General features: G+C 36.5%; 1 protein-coding gene across 9 annotated transcripts; it reads left to right on the top strand.

Moving 5' to 3' along the window:
• The first annotated feature begins 12 nt into the window (after nt 1–12).
• On the top strand, nt 13–16377 carry otoa (otoancorin). Of its 9 annotated transcripts, XM_006804917.2 has the most exons (31): nt 13–663; nt 821–852; nt 3394–3420; nt 4171–4245; nt 4408–4469; nt 4906–4927; nt 6327–6375; nt 7324–7465; nt 7752–7829; nt 7928–8121; nt 8200–8333; nt 8737–8855; nt 8953–9089; nt 9449–9554; nt 9681–9896; nt 9976–10146; nt 10272–10412; nt 10576–10625; nt 11405–11525; nt 11614–11732; nt 11823–11964; nt 12061–12254; nt 12549–12639; nt 12805–12925; nt 13150–13331; nt 13834–13983; nt 14058–14200; nt 14669–14805; nt 14928–15025; nt 15479–15632; nt 15934–16377. In XM_006804917.2, exons 4-31 carry the CDS (start codon nt 4188–4190, stop codon nt 16014–16016), a joined length of 3414 nt encoding a protein of 1137 aa, XP_006804980.2. In that variant the 5' UTR covers nt 13–663; nt 821–852; nt 3394–3420; nt 4171–4187; the 3' UTR covers nt 16017–16377. The 9 variants fall into 9 exon arrangements, with proteins under 9 accessions (XP_006804980.2, XP_006804979.2, XP_087704338.1 ...); XM_006804916.2 differs by lacking the exon at nt 821–852 and having other exon boundaries at nt 13–445; XM_087848212.1 differs by lacking the exon at nt 821–852 and having other exon boundaries at nt 13–445; nt 3301–3420.
• The last annotated feature ends 535 nt before the right edge of the window (nt 16378–16912 follow it).

Below are 16912 nucleotides of genomic sequence, written 5' to 3'. Positions count from 1 at the left end.
ATCAGTCTAACCCTTGAAGACAATTTAAGATAAGCTTTTCATATAGTTGTTAGCAGAATACACAGATCTAGCACAACCTGCCTAACAATAACATCATAAAAAATGTACAAAAAAGTGTTTAAATATAAGTATCTTTAGATGCCTAACTAACTCAATTTTACAGCTGTAGCATAAGTTTACTTACTTTATAGAGCCCAATTTTATCTCCAGACCACTAATATAATTAATGTAAACGGTTCTTTTTTTCTTTTTCTTTTTTTTTTTTAAGCAAGTGGTCGTGGATATTAGGAATCAAACACAGACACCTAAACCATTTTTAAATTTAAAGAATCACTTTTTCCTCCTTCACAGTGTAAGTTCCATGTGCATAGGAGGTGGACATAAACTAATAATCCTTTTACAGTGAAAATAGGATCGACTTGGCTAAACGACAAAATTACAGAAGGTAAAAAGGTATAGGCCAATTTACTGCATTTGTCTTCTTTTTGGCAACTATTCTCTGTGATTATGTAAATCTTTATAGACAGATTTTCTACTGTTTGAATGGTTCTGCCAGTAACAGTAAGCTAATAAATAAAGGCAATATTAGCTAACTTAAAAACAACAAGCAAAGTAAAGAATTAATTCGGCAGCCATAAGCAGAAAAAAGTTGGACAGCTGAAGGTAAAAGATATTAAGCAAGAATATTTGCATTATTAACTTTTTTCACCTTCCTATAATCCTTACAGGCATTTTTTTTAATGTGTAACAATAGGCTAATAAGTAAAAGATAGCTCGTTAGCTTACTTAGCTAAGTTAACAGAAATTTGTTTTAACATAGGGCAAGGAGCTGGTGACACAGAAATAGTGAAGGTAAATGGATCAATGTGAGCTGAAAACACATTAAATAAAAACATCCGTATAAGTTCTTTATTCTTCTTGTAACCATTTCAGTCTTTTTAGGTGTATGTGAAAAACGGCTAATGGTAATAGTAGGTTAATGAGTAAACGTTTGCTAACCCTTAACTATTAGCTCATTTAGCTTATGTTATATTTGGAAATATTAGTAAGTAAATATTTAATATTAGTAAATATTAAATTAAAAAATTTGAGCTTAACACTTGACCAGACTTAAACTGACATGAGTGCGATTACTTGGTTGGGGTGTGTTTTTATTTTGATGTGTATTTCCGTTTCTAGTTTGGTCTAATTTGAAGAAGAGTTAAGAAGGAATTCAATTTAATTTCTTTATTGATTTTAACATAACAGTTAGGTAATAGTGTAATTATATTTTAACGAAAAAAGGATGTCCATCTGATGTATTATTGTAAAGAGACAAGGATTTTATTGTGCCCCATGTGTGATTTGCTTTAATCCCATTTGAGCTATATAAGCTCAGCCACATGGACTTCTTTAAATACTGCTTGTTAGGAACTAGTGAGGCAACTGCACAGTGCTCAGTGCTCTAGATATTATGATGAATTTTAAAGAATATTATTGGTCTAATGTCCTGTCAGATACTTTATTTACTTAATAGTCCGATGGGTGAGCTATTGACTGTTTTTTTAAATAGTAGCCTTACCCACCAGTGGCAATTGTTTCATATTTATGTGCTTTCGCCCTGGAAAATGTAAATAGTCTTTTTTTGTTTTGACTTCACACTTTTATATGAATAATACTTGTATTTGGGCTGTGGTATGTTTATCTTAAATACAATTTAACTGAGATATATATTATCATGACATAAACTCTAAATAAACATTGTGCTTCACTGAATTTATTAGAATAACAGCTTCAGAGTTACCAATTATTACTTTTATTAATGATTTGTGAATGATTTTATTCATAACTTTTAGGTGAATTCTGTGAATTAATGTTCTCTTCACCAGACCTTATACGCAATTACAGCACTTAATTTTTGTTGACACTTGCTACTAATGTAGTTTAACTAGTATACGTGCACAGCAGATGAGAATTACATGATATACATACATGCCCATACATGATATGATCAAATCTCCTGGACCACTCACACATTAGACTTACTCCAGAGGAGGTTTGGAGGTCTGCAGTCAGGCAATAGGCACGCACTTGTTAGCCCTGCTCTGAAACTTTAAGTCACCTCAGCAGCAACTTTGCTTCTTTATGGTTGAGCTACTGTGGTTCCTAAATGCTTCCACTTTGCAATATCACATATCGTTAATCGAGGAGTATCTAGGAGAGAGAAAATTTCACAAACTTGTTGTAATGTATTATAATGCCACGCACAAATTCAACGAGCTCTTTTTAATTACCCATTCTTAAACAAATGTTTGTTAAAGCAGAGTGTTTAAGTGCTTGATTTTGTCCACATACGGTTTTCTATATAGTTTATGCAAACAAATAACAGAATTTTATAAGACCAGATTTATATGTCACTTCACAATTTACCCATTGAAGTGTCCTCTTTCAAGGTTTTTCTTATGTAGCACGATGTTTGTTTGATTCATACTTGATAATAACTATGCAACTCAATATAATGGCAAAGTAAACAATAATAGACACACATGCAAAAGTTGTAGTAAGTTTCAATAAGCTGCAGTACCAGCAGAGAGAGATATTTAATTTTAAACATGAAAATATCACAGGAAAGTGTTTAAACAGACATTACCAACAGTTACATGTAAATACATACTGGTAGCCTAGCTTAATTGTTCAAGGACCCTGGATTCATACCTTCCTTGCTCGCCAGCGACTTCTTGGCTTTCAATATAGTATCTCCCCCTGCTGGTACTGCAATTTCTGCATGTGTGTCCATTTCACACTTAGAATAGGCAAAGCGTGAAATGGACATGGTGGACCAGCATGTCTATTAGACGCTTTGCTGTGATATAGGATTTAATTATGAGATATACCGTGTATATATAAAATGTGAAAGTTGATGTTTCTTTTTCTTCTGTGATTGGAGGAACTTAAGAGCTTAATCGCACCAGACCCTCTGTAGCACGTTATAAAATAGTTAGGAGGTAGTAGCTGTGGGGTGACAGTTCTAATTTTGCTTAATGTTTTCTTATTTTTGATAGAACTGCAATACAGACATGATTGATTGGAAAAATCTGAGTTACATGAATGTAATAATGAATGCTCAGCGGTGTTAGCAATGCGTAAAGACAAAACTGTTTTGACTTATTACTGAGGTTTTGCCTGAAGAATCAGAAATTTTGTGAATTCAACGTGAAACTTATTTTGATTGTTAAAAAAGCAAATACTCACACACACACACACACACACTCCCACTCACAGTGCTGTATTAATGCCATCTGCCTGCTTTGACTGCGTCAGTTACAGGTGAACATCCTCCCAGATCACATTAGTCACGAAGTACAGGCACAGAGGACGAACACTCTTATGCTTATGCATCCTGTTTTTTCTCAGATCTACCAAGGAGAAGACTGGTAATCTGTAAGTAACAACTAATTTATATATTTATAAGTTGCATAAGTTATTTTTTTTCTTTCTCAGTTCTTGTAATACTATTATTTAAATTTAACTGTAAACCTGTACAGATCTGGCACAGATGAACATTTATATTTTAATATTTTGTTTTTCTCGCTAATAGATGATATAATAGTAAAGAAAAGATATGCTCTAAATCCTGCTCTTACATACACACTGTTGAGACTGCGTGGTTAAAACACTCATTTTTGTTCTAATACTCTTTTCATTCTTTATTATTCATAATCTGCTGAAATATTTAAATGAGAAGCAAAATCTCTGTAACGTAAACAGTGAATGCAACATAACAGTATCCAAATGTTGGTGAAGGGAAATCCTAATGAATGTGAACCAAATACATTACAGAAAGGTAAAAATGATAGGACAAAAGAAAGAAGAGAAGACAAAAACATGGTGCTAAAATATTGTTCCACAGTACATTGTGTGCATTACCAAACCTGTTTTTCACTGCAAGTTATCCTCCAAAGTCCTCAGAGATTCCCAAAGGATGAATAGCTCAGATGGTTACTAGGGAAGTGTGATCATAAATCCTCACTGGAGGAAGTATATCACAAAACTGGAGGTGGCTCACATAGAGACAGTTTCAACAACAAGTGAAGACCAATGAGGATTAACTGCATGCAACTAGAAGATCTGTGCCAAACATGTCATTTGTGTTCATGTTAACACATTATGTAATACCATCCTGTCGAACAGACACACAGCCTATCCACATGGCTCCGAAGGGGGGAGCCTGTTTGGTTCTGCTCATCTTGGCCTCTGCAGTTTTCGGTAAGCTCCAAAAACATCACACTCAGTATACCCGTTTTACCCCTTTTTTATACTATATGTTTGTTAATGTAAATATGTGTTCTCATAGGCACATAAACATGCATGTATAAATGCTATTAAAAGTGTGTGTTCATTAATACACACCTTTACGTGTCTGCCTAGCTCAACTTCCACATATGGGGCCTCAAGAAAAAGCTGAGTTAGAAAAAGTGACTGAAAAACTGGTAAGGTGTTTTCTGAATTTCACGTCAGTAGAAATTTATTTTTCAGGTTTAAGAGTAGGGCTGGAGTTGTCAATTATTAAATAATTAAGTATTGTTATCAATTTATCGAGTTTCTTATATTAGTAGGATGTGTATTTTTTTTGTGCATGTATGTTTTTAGTGTGCTAATAAATGAATGTGTGTGTGTGTCTGTAAGCCTTTAAAAGAGCATTAAGAAAAGTGCGCATATCAACATTCTGAGGGCTGAGGTTTGGTCAACCTCCCATCAGCTTTTTCCCAGTAAAGCCTTTAATGGAGCGGGTGAAACACTGGCATTTACATAGTGACAATTGAACGCATAGAGCCATGCATTAAACAGAGCATCAAAGCGAATAAAATGTGTTCATATTCAGTTTGGGGCCAGTGATTTTAATTTTAATTTTTTTTTCTTTATCAGATGAAGAAGTGCTACTATAGGGGTAAGAAAACTTTCAATACACTTTTTAAAGAGAAGAATGTGTATGTGTGTAAAGTACACCCTCTTTCACATTTTTATACATCACTGCGTAATAAAAATAATCTGTTCATTAGTCTTTAATGAAGTCTTTAAACTAGGCAAACACAACCTCAAATGTACAGCAACGCATGACACATTAATTACAAAAGTACACCCTTAGTGCTTCCATAGGAATTAAGAGGATAAGTACCAGCCCGGTGCTTCAGCTGCCCTTACTGACGCAACCCCCAAAAAGGGATTCGTGTCTCCGACTGGAATCGAACCAGCAAACCGATCATTCTTCTGTGAAAAACATTGTTCACAAGTGTAATACAGTGGTCCCTCGTTTATCGCAAGATGTACGTTCTAAAAATAACCCGCGATCTGTGAAATCCCAACTTTATTTTTTACATTAAAACCCCTCACTACACACTTTATACAGTTTTCTCAGACAGGCATGAAGATTTTCACACTTTTCTCTCTTGTTTAAAGACCATACAGTTTAAGTCTTCGTAGAAAAATAAGTCCAGTATTATAGAATGAAACCAAAGATCAAACCCTGTTTTCAGGTCCAGAACATGGGAATAGAGCAGCTGTGAGAGAATTCAACATTAACAAATCAATGATACGGACGTTGAGGAAGCAAGAAGAATGAGTTGAGTAAAGTTTGACTGATCTGACTATTTTGTTGCTCATACTGCGGTGTGCCTTACGGTCTGAGAAATACGCTAACTTCTACCTTCCTTTAGCATGTCTAGAAATCTAACCTTTTGTGCGATGGTTAGCATCGTCCTCTGCCTTTTGGGTGCTAGCGCAGGTGCCTTTGATAGTGAAAAAACGTTTTGTCGACATTGTTGTGTTTGTGAGGGAGAAAACTTACAAACATACAGTACAGCACTTCACAGTCACACTGCTAGAGATAGTGATTTATATAGATTTATATAAATTTGACAAGCCGAACACATTCTGTACTGTACAGGAGACACAGCACGGAGGAGATTGATTGACAATGGTCTACAGCCGACCAGGACGCAGAACACAAAGTGCTGTAAACAACAACAGCAAAAAAAATCATGCCAAAAAAAGATCCGCGAAAAGTGAATCGCATTATAGCGAGGGACCACTGTACGTTCAACATAGTTGCCAGTCCCAGGAGTGAATTCCCCTGCAAAATGAATAGCTTCATTAAAAAATTAACATGTATAAAATCTTGGAACTGACACAGGGTGTACTGAAGCTGAACCTTAAAATGTTTTGTTGGAATAATTGTAATGTAACTCCAGTCACCATACTGAGTGCGTCAGTGTGAGCGTGTGAGTACCCTGACCACATTCTGTAATATGAGCCACAACTGATATGTGGCAAATGGTTTGATTTTACAGGATACCCAGAACCTAATTTGATGCAGGTCAACAGTGTCTTCAACTCCAGGTAATTCGTTTTTGTATTTTGTTGCTGTCCTGAAGAATCAAGTGGTCACTTCAGTTAACAGTGAGCCATACATTTTGTCAAATAATGTCCATGGATCCATTTGAAATATCTTTATTTGGACTGTTGTGTAATATTTTTCTTTATGCTTATCCACTTTTTGTCGTCACCCCACTGAAACTCTTGTGATTTCCATAACTCAAGAAAAAAGTCACCGTAGATTTTCAAAGTGATACCATAGATGCATCTACTAAAAATTGCGGACAAGCTCGACCTCTGGCCTTTAAAGGTCAAAGGCCAGAGGTCAAGTTTTCTGAAAATGTTGTGAATGCAATAACTCAAGAACGAGGCAATGTGGGATTTTTAAACTGATACCATAGGTGCATCTACTATAAATCTTGGACAAGTTTGAATCTGAGTGATCTCGACCCCGAGGTCAGAGAAAGGTTTCTGAAAGTCTTTTGAACGTGATAATTGGGAATAATTTAGTTCTCTTGTCTATTTTGACCCTCAAGTTATTCTTTATCAATTTTTGTGCATAAACAAGGAAAGGAAATGTAACTAACCAACTAGTCTAAAACTTGGAAACATACTCCTTCAATGCTTATCTGCCGTTAAACCTAAAAATTAGGATTTGGTCTCAGCTAGTGAACTTCAGAACAAGGTGACATAAGATTTTAAAATTGGTACCATACATGTGTCTACGAGGAGGCTGAGGGGTAAAACTGGTGGTTGCCAGTATTTTGTAAGTGTAAAGAAAAGATTTGCTTTTGCTTTTTGCTACAAAATGTTAGTAAATAAGTTATTGATAAGCTATGACATTGGTATTTAACTCCATCTTAAGAATATGGTTTTGCCTGGTCAAATGTGTCTAGTTAATCAAAGGATATTTGGTATATTTCATATGTGAAAACATTTCTTCTCATCAGCTTTTATTTCCTCTGTCATTAGCCTTAGTGGTTCTGTGCAGAACAGAGACGCTAACCAGTCGAACGCCCTCCTTTCCACTTTTCGTCATCTCCTGACCTCAGTCACTACAGGAACAAACATGAAGTCATTTGGTCAACTCCCCGTGGATATTTCGCAAAAAATGGTATAATATAATATAAACATCAATACACCCATAATCACACATACTGTATAACCTATCTCCATTTCCTTAAAAAATATAGCCTTTTGAAATCGGATGATTCTTTTTGATGGACTCTATATTAACTGAAACATGTAATTCATTTTTTTTTTTATAACTATGAGTACCAGGTTAGTCATTAAAGTCACTGATTATTTAAAGCAGCACTTATTGTCTTATTAATAGTCAGTATGAATTTTTTGTTGTTGAGTTCTGACCGTTAATGTTTTTTCTGTCTGTCTGTTATTAGACTAACCAGATGTGGAATTGCAGCAATCTTCCAGGCATGATTGAGGTGATGAGAAACTATTCTGGTGGTATATCAAAGGCAAGGGAAACCCTCCCCCCCAAAAATAAATGCAATGGATAAATTGTTACTGTTTTTTAACAGTCTTATCATGTCTGCCATCTATCCTTTTACCCTAGGAGGATTCTGGATGTTATATGCAAGCGTTTGCAGCCCCTCTTTCCTGGGCAACATTGACCACACAGGATAAAAACAGCATGGACTCAAATGACTACAGAAAACTGATGTGGGCTGTTACACCTATGACGGGGCTTATGCCCTTCTTAAAAACAAAACTTCTGATGAACGTAGATATCCCAAAGCTAAAAAACATGTGAGTATGCTTTTATGCAATAATATTGTCTGGCTTTTTCATAACCTTTCCTATAACTAAACCTGTTGTTGGTTCCAGGATGGACATGTTCAAGAGTATGTATGATCGCATAGCTCCTGGTCAAAGGACTCGTGTGGCTCAATGGGCGAAAGATCAGATCACCCGAAACTACTTCAGCTGTTCAATAAAGCCATGGGTTAACGCAACATTAAGTAAGAAAAGTCAGAAATCAATTGATAAAATCTATGTACACACATACAGTTTTGTTAGCATAACTTCAGAGGCTATTACAGTTTTTCATGATGGCATTTTTGATGTGAGAAAAACTGTAAATTGACTCATGTTACTTACATTGGGACTTCCATTATACCCAGAACCTGCAAAACCCTGACTCTGATCTATGTTAAACCTTAATTTGTAGTTTTATCCCATTTGAACAATTTCTATTTCAATTTAGTAAAATTTAAATGACCATACAGACAGATCCACCAACACACCACAGTCTCGCAAATACATTTTAAGAGGCTATTAAGATGCTTTGTTTTCTGCCTCATTTCTCTCGTTGCTTTTCTGATAAGTATAAATGTGCATTGTAAAACCTTGATTTATTAATAGAGCATGTGGATATCTGCTCCCCTTCACTGCAATGGCTGAATTTGGAAGCACTGACTATTTTGGGACCCTACCTGTCCTATTTACCACCAAGTGATGTTAATTATTCTTCTAAAGTAGAGGTAAGAGAAGGATAAATAAGAAATAAGACATGGAAGAGAAAAAAAACAACAAGGTTATAATTTTTTCCTGGTTGGTCTGCTTTGCTTTGTCTTCTAGCTATGCAACTTTTTCTCTTCAGCTAAGTTCAAATCCATCATGAAGGTAACCACGATGAACCCCACTCTGAGTAAGAAGTTGCTCCATAGAATCCAAGAGTGCTTCAGTTCACAGGAGTTTCCAGAACATGTGGAAACGTGTGTATACATGCGTATATTGATGTACATTAGCAGGTGCAGGTGTTAACAGTAAAAATATTGATTTGTCACTATGGGGAAAGCCCAGAGTCTTCTTCTTTTTCTGCTCATGTCTGCTGTGAAAGAAGTGATAGGAGGCATTTCAGGAAAAGGATCTAGCTGTACATAACATGTCATGTCATTTTTTAAAAGACTGCTGAGTGGTTTTACTTTACCCACTACATACCAAAATAACACAATATCACTGAGGTTTCTGATCTTAGATCTTATAGGGACAGAAAGAAACACAAGGTTTCACACAAAAATGTGTGAAGGATTTGAAATAATCACTACGTTGTCTGGTATTTGAATCTCCACAGACTTGGCCCACTGGCTTGCTATTATGATCCCCCAGAGTTGAATGCTAACTTCAGTGGGAAACTCCTCTCTCAACTGGACCAGTGTGACAGCTCCCAAATCAAAGGGGTATTTTTCACTTACGCTTACCCAAACTTTCACATTTATCTTCTTTGATCAAAGATTTGAATTGTTTCTTGAATCTCAATAGTGTCATAATTATTCGTTCTCTCTTTTATCCTTCCCCCACACAAGCTGAAGACACGGCTTCTCAGTTCTCTGAGGTCACTGTCAAGCCCTGCTCAAATAATACGAGACTTAAGCAGTACTGTTACTGCATTGTCTGCCAAAGAAATTGCTGCAATCCCTGCCACCAATCTCACACAGGCTCTCAAAAATCTGGGACCCAACATCCGATGGACAAGGAGCCAGCTGCATGCTCTTATCGAGAAACATTTGGGTGAAAAGAAAGTGGGTGGATTCAGCTGACAGCTTGTGTCAGATAGCTGTCCTCATTGCTTGATACTTACCTCATTCTGCTCCGCCTCAGTGTAAACAGATATCCGGGATGGAGCTGATGAAACTTCAGCCCATTGCAGAAGGTTTGCCAAACTGTATACTGAAACAGGTAAAAGCTGTAGAGGTCCTGAATGAGCCAGAGGGCCTAAAGAACATCTCCAAACGACTGAGCAGGGGACAGCTAATGGCCATGCTGGCAGGGGTGAGTTCTTCATGTTTCTTCATTTCATCACACCAAATACATTGTGTCTTAAACAAAAAGTATGTATTCTTTCTTTGATTTAATTTCTAAACATATTCTTAAAATAATTAAATGTTTTCCTGTAGATGCTTAAGGAAATGCATCCTCCTGCGCTGGTGCCAATGTTGTCTTCCCAGTTACTTAACGTCGTTTCTATTAACATTTTGGCCGATGCAAATGTCACCTCTTTGGACCAAGTAACAAACAAAACTTGGACTCGGTCACAGGTAGTGATGCTAAGTACGCCTTAGGCAGCTTCATTGTATTATTTTGTTGAGTTTCCTAATTTATTTACTGTTACCATGCATTGCTGTAGTAAGTATATGACTGATTTTGTGATTTTCTTTTTTACTCAAAAAATGGTGCCACTTGTGGTGTGTTCTTACTCAGGCAGCATACCTGGCAAAGAAGATGGCTGACCTAAAACAGCTTCAATTTAGGTGAGAGAAGTATGCTGCTGACAAAATATCTGAAACTCTTTTTGGCAAAAAAAACAGAACAGATTGCAGAGCTTATAAATAGTACAAATATGCTGCTGAGATTGTCACTGCAAATATAAGAATAGACCCAAGTTTTTATGTTTATGCAAAGTCTGACAAATATTTGTACACAGAAATGGTTCATAAAATATATATGTATATATATATATATATATATATATATATATATATATATATATATATGTAGATAGATAGATAGATAGATAGATAGATAGATATTAGTGCTGTCAGCGTTAATCACGTTAAAATAACCGCATTATTGCGGCAAATCTCCGTTAGCGAATTATTGCGGATCGCCCTGTGCGTGGGGCTGCACAGCATCAGTGTGTTAGCGCAGTTAGCTCGTTAATGCATTAGTCTACAGCTCTTTGGCACTCACTTTCTGCCATGTAAATGCAAGTGTTTCACTTACATTTGTGACTTATTTGATCATATCTAGGAGCACCTGTGTGAATGCAAAGTACAACCACATTAAGACCAAGAGCCCCCAGTACTGATATGTTTTTTTTTCTGCAGACTACTATAAAATCAAATTCACTGCACCATAATTTTTATTACTACTTAATTTTATTCATTTAGTTGTTTCTGTGAAGCTCTTTAAGATTATCGTGTGATCTTTACCAAAGCCTTTAATGCAGGTTTACAATTTTTAAGTTACTGTCGTGTTCTTGTTACTGTGTTTGTTGCTCCTACATCTGAAACATTGTTGTCTAACACAGGAAGATGCGTTCGGTCCTTCAGGGCATAACCTGTAAGATGATAAATGAAGTTCCTGACAGCGGTGTAATGGAAATGGCTTCGGCCATGGCAGAGTATCCAGAGTGGCTCTCCAAAGTTCAGGTAGGTATTTACTCACACATAAACATCTTGTCTTTATATAGTGTGTGCAGTCCGCACAGAATAACTATTATAACAAACATGTTTCCAGGCAGGATGTGCTGCCAAAAAACTTTTCACAACTTTGGTGAAAAAGAGAGCAGACTGTTTCAAAACCATCACTGAACAGGAACTGGATAAGATTCCTTCAGCTTTGCTTCTTCACCTGCTGTAAGCAAATGGTGTATTTACTAGTTTAAAGTTTGTTTAGATTTTTTTAAGTTTGTGTTGAAATCTGTTTTCTCATTCCTTTTATCGTAGCCCTTCAGATGTGGACGATTTGCCTAGTTCTGTCTGTCCTATTTTCCTTGACAAGATGGAAGAAGCCAACATCAGCTCTTTGCCTCTTAATTCCCCGTCTCGTCCTGCACTCACCAAGAAAGCCCTGTTCTGCCTAACCAATGTACACTCAAGGATACACATAGTAACAATAAGTATTATCTGATAAATTGATCCGCTTGTTCAACAGCAGTTAGAGATGTCTGCCGTGTTTTTGTAGGGGACAGATTTATCCAGCCTCACCCGTGGTGATCTGCCCAAGCTAGGACCCCTCATATGTGAGCTGCAGCCTTCCCAGCTGCGTCTAATGAACCCTGATGTCCTCAAGTCCGCTTTCCAGGAGATGGCTTCCTGCAAACATATTCCTCAACAATACAGGGCAGATATCATTAAGATGGTTCACCAGACCTTTGGGTAGGACACCCTCCTAATGAGCATTAAAGTTAGTACAAAGAAAGACCATAGACTGTATATAAAAGATGCACAAGGCTTCCAGAAAAGTTATGGTTCTTACTGAATATAACATGAAGTTATATGTGTGTGTGTGTATATATATATATATATATGCTTCTGTTTGAGTGAATAAGGGGAACAAAGCCTGTGTGCTTTGTGTGAGTGACATCCAGCTTACATACATACGTTTTTTGTATAGAGCCAAACAAAAAAGTTAAAGTAGTAGTCTTGTGTACTTTTTTTAAACATCTGTAGAAATTCTTCTGATTGGACCGAAGACACTGTGGAATCAGTCGGTCCCCTTCTTCTTTGTGATAAGGTTGCCACGTCTGCTCTACCCAACAAAGTGCGTATCTGCCTTGTCCATTACATGCAGCTCATCTTGTGTTTGTTTTTGTCATGTTCATTATTAAGTCACTCAGAACTCAGAAGTGACTCTCCTGCTTGTGATTAAAAATGGATATATATTTTCAGTTTTTCTTGATGTTGTCCCTCTCTGTATCTCCGTTAGCCTTGGATGAAGGATGTTCTTCATTACATGAAGTCACTGTCCTCTGATCCTTCAGATGCCCTGAAAAAGAAAATCTTTGCTCTTACCACCACTAGATCAAATGCAACACGTAAAAAGAGGGGTGAGAAGGAGGCATGCTTTATCTGTTTTGCAACAATTCAGTTTTATATTTCTGTTTTTGTAGTTCTTGTGTCTCTAACAGCAAGAGCAACACTGATCATGGTAATAGCAGCGTAAGTTTTTATTTGAATCTCTGCCACAGTTTAGTTTTTAGTTTAAATTAAAATACATTTTATTGAAAGTGGTTTTTAAAAAGCCTTATGATTATATTGTCTATACCTGTAGAGATTCTGAGAGAACCCACTGAGAATTTGATTCAAGAACTGGGAATGGATAATGTGTACTGGTCAGCAGGAGAGCTGGATAAGATGTCAAACAGCACTTTCCTGGCCACTGTAGAAATACTTGGAGAAATCCCGAACTACAGTGCAGATCAACTGGCTGTGCTCAGCAAAAAAGCTACTGAGGTACAGTGAGACACAGTCATCTTGGTTTCGTTCATTCGCCAGTCTGTTTTTTCTTTCCAGCATATCTAGTTTTAACAGTTGGCTTTGATTAGGGCACTCACAGTGAGATTGCCACAGTAATAAAAAATTATTGTAAATCAAGGTGGAACATAAAAGGTTTTTCCCACTTTCCCACAATAATAATAATTAATACAGCTTCACTAATGAAAGTTAAGGTGTACATTTTGAATTATCAATATTTTAATATTATTGAACCAAGATCCAATTGAGCCGTTATTATCCCTGTTTGTCTTAACTGATAAACTGACCTAGGTATAATTTGCTCTGCAGCTGAGGAATAACGTCTGTGTAAATATCCAAACAAATAAAACGCTACACTCTTCTGGTGTCAAAATTAAAATGCAATCTGTAACTTCTTAAGGTTGCATTTGCTGGCCTGTATGTAGAAATCCTATATTTAGTTATTTTGTGTTAGTGTGAATATTTCTGTATATTTCTTTAGGCTTTTGGCCCAGTGTCACAGATGAACGAGGGCGTGGTCCTACAGCTTGAATGTATAAATCAGGGTTTTTCTAATTCTGACCTGGAGAATCTCCCCTTGCCAATGGATATTGTAGAGGGAATTTCCCGCTGTGGGTGGACTCAATCACAGGTGAAGCATAGAAACAGCATTGCATGCTCACCGCTATATCGATTACACACATGACATAACTCATGTGCCAATAGATGGAGTCGTTGTGGAGGGGAATTGCCAAATATAACAATCTGAAAGCGCAGCAGCTGGGAGCTGCAGAGATGGTATCACTGAACCGGCTCATCTGTGGCCTGAGCTCCGGCGAGATCAGACAGCTCAACATCAGCGCTTTCAAGTTTGTCCACCGCACATCTCACTTTTCATTTTATTTATGTCACCCATTTTTCCAGGCTCTTATTTTCACAGATTGTTTTTTGTTAATCTAATGATCCATGACTGCCCACAGCCCATCTCCTCCCACCTCTGTAACAGTAGTCAAAGTACTTATTGTACTTTTGAGAAGTGAAAATTCAAGTGATATCCTGTCATATGCAGATAAAAGAAATCTTAACCTCTGCCACCCATTCAAGACTTTTTAAAAGTTTCTTTTTTAAAAGTTTTAGCTGTGATGTCTTCTTATTTCTAAAGCAGTGATCATAAATAGTTCATAAATACTTTCTTTCTGGTCAGGTGCATAAACAAACCTTTTTTTAGAGTAGATTTGTTCACAGGTAGTGATGCTAAGATTATTTTAACTTTAAAGAGCTGCACAATGATACAGAGTCACAATTGCACGATGTGTGAAAGTTTGTGTTTGTCACAGGAGGGCTGTGGGCTCAATGGATGGTATTAAGTGCTCCTTTCAGGTTTTACAGCAATTAAAAACTCTAGCTGTGGCTGCATTTGGGAAACCCAGCACCTGGACAGAACCACAGGTTGCAGACTTGGGCAACATACTTGGTAAGATAATCTACAACAAAAAAAATAACCCATTGGAATATTTCATAAAAATACCTGTAAAGTGTCACCTGGGAGAGAAATTAGCTTTCACTTTTGGTAATGTTTTTATCCGTGTCCCTAAGCTGGGCTGGATGCATCGGAGCTGGCTTCTTTGGACCCATCTGTCTTTCCATTTGTCAGCAGGACGTGTATCCCACTCATCCCTCCAAACAATTTTGCTGTAAGCAGCTTTTTATTTCCTACTATTGTTTTTAAGCTAGAAGCCAAACCTAGAGACCAGATTTAACAAATACATTCACTCGAGTGTCGGGCCATGCCAAAATAGTCCTACATACAAAAACCCTTAATTTATATTTTTACCAATATTTTATAAGAGAAAAATGAGCTCAGGTGGACTGAGCTCAAATGTATACTATGTTTTACTTTTATTAGGCTCACTCCATTTCAAAGCAGATCATAAAAACGTAATTGGTTACAATAAGGCAGAAAAAGGTTTTCACAGGGTACAGTGAAAGACAACAAATATTGTCATTATGAAGAGGATAAATGCATCACTAATAACACTGAAATTAAAGTTTGCTTGTTCTACGTGTGTGAATATATGTCAGTACAAATTTTGAATGCAGGACTTTTATTTTATTAAATGTTGTATGCCTGACTGTTTTCCCTGCAGGCACTCTCTGCTGCTCAGCTGGAGGCCCTTGGGCCTGACATTGCAGCAATGGTGACCACTGAACAGCGAAATCTGTTGAGTAATGATCAACTTGACACACTTGAAACGGCTCTAACTGGTTTTCGTAACCAGGCACAAGGAGCTGTTCAATCAGGTAAAAACACAAATTTGCATAGCATTTAATTCATACGTTCTTCGTCATCTAAATATTTTGAAGTATTTGGAACAAGTTAAATTTCATCCTGCCATTAAACCCTGCCATGAAGGCTTGGCTTATTCTGAAAAACCTAATTTCAGAGTGTTTTCAACATAAATATGACTTAAATTGTTTATTAACAATATAATAACAATTATTATGATATATTTATATATCAATGTGTAAATATTAGACTTTGGTTTTAATGGCCTTTGAATATTATCACTGAGAAATCTTTATATTTCACTGCTATGTACAGGAGCTCCATCGCTGGGTGCAGAGGGGCTCTCAGCCTTCATGAAGCCCCTTCTCTTGCTTCTCATTGGGTTTCTCCTGCTGTGAGTCATCACATCCATCTGCTTAAGCTAATTACAGACCTAGAATAATAATAATAATAATAAATAATAGTTCAGCAATTCTTCAGGTTTATTTAGTGTTGAAAACGTTTGCACAGATTGATGTTTTATGATAATCTATACATGTTTGTGACTGTAGCTCACACGATTAGATGACCTTCTGAGATGTGTTAGAGTTCCTTTACTCTGTTATGTGTTAATAAGAAAATATATTTTATTAATTGCAGAGAAATATTTCATGTTTAATTTTCAGATGTTCTCAGTATGAGTCTGTTTTTTGAAAAGTTGATATTTACTGACAAAAACTGAAGAATGATTCAACTTAATAAACCTTATTGTTACGCCAGCAGCCAACAGCGAAGTTTGTTGAAAGAAATGACCAAGTTACAAGTGACTTTTTTCCCTCTTTCTCTGAAATGGTTGGTTTGAAATTGTTTTATCAATGCTAAACACGCACAGGGGAGAGCTAACTTTGACAGTTTTTTTTTTAACAAACTGTTAGCTGTCTATTGATATTATTCATGTATAGTGGTGAGAAATATCTCAGAACTTGCAGCCTGTCAGAATGTTAATACAAAGTTACAACTGAGGCTCACATTATGAAATCACCACATGTAGACGTTCATTCAGCCTTTCTAATTTGAAGACAATTTTGTTTTATGGCTGAACATCTTGGCTGCAACCTTTCCAAAACCAATTAAATTCAGTTATTTGTATTTTTTCGAGAAAATGAAAAAAAAAAAAAAAACTAAAACAAAAAATACCCATGTTTTAGAAATAAAAATACCTTTGCAAATGTAAATATGCAAAATAGTCTGCAGTTAAAAGCAAGTGTTTGATCTTTGTCAGCTGCCTGTCAGTCAGCCTCAACAAGAGAGTGGT

Source organism: Neolamprologus brichardi, chromosome 11 (assembly GCF_056152115.1).
Source record: "Neolamprologus brichardi isolate AB-2024 chromosome 11, ASM5615211v1, whole genome shotgun sequence".
Classification (NCBI taxonomy): Eukaryota; Metazoa; Chordata; class Actinopteri; order Cichliformes; family Cichlidae; genus Neolamprologus; species Neolamprologus brichardi.
This window is presented reverse-complemented; position numbering and strand designations above follow the sequence as displayed.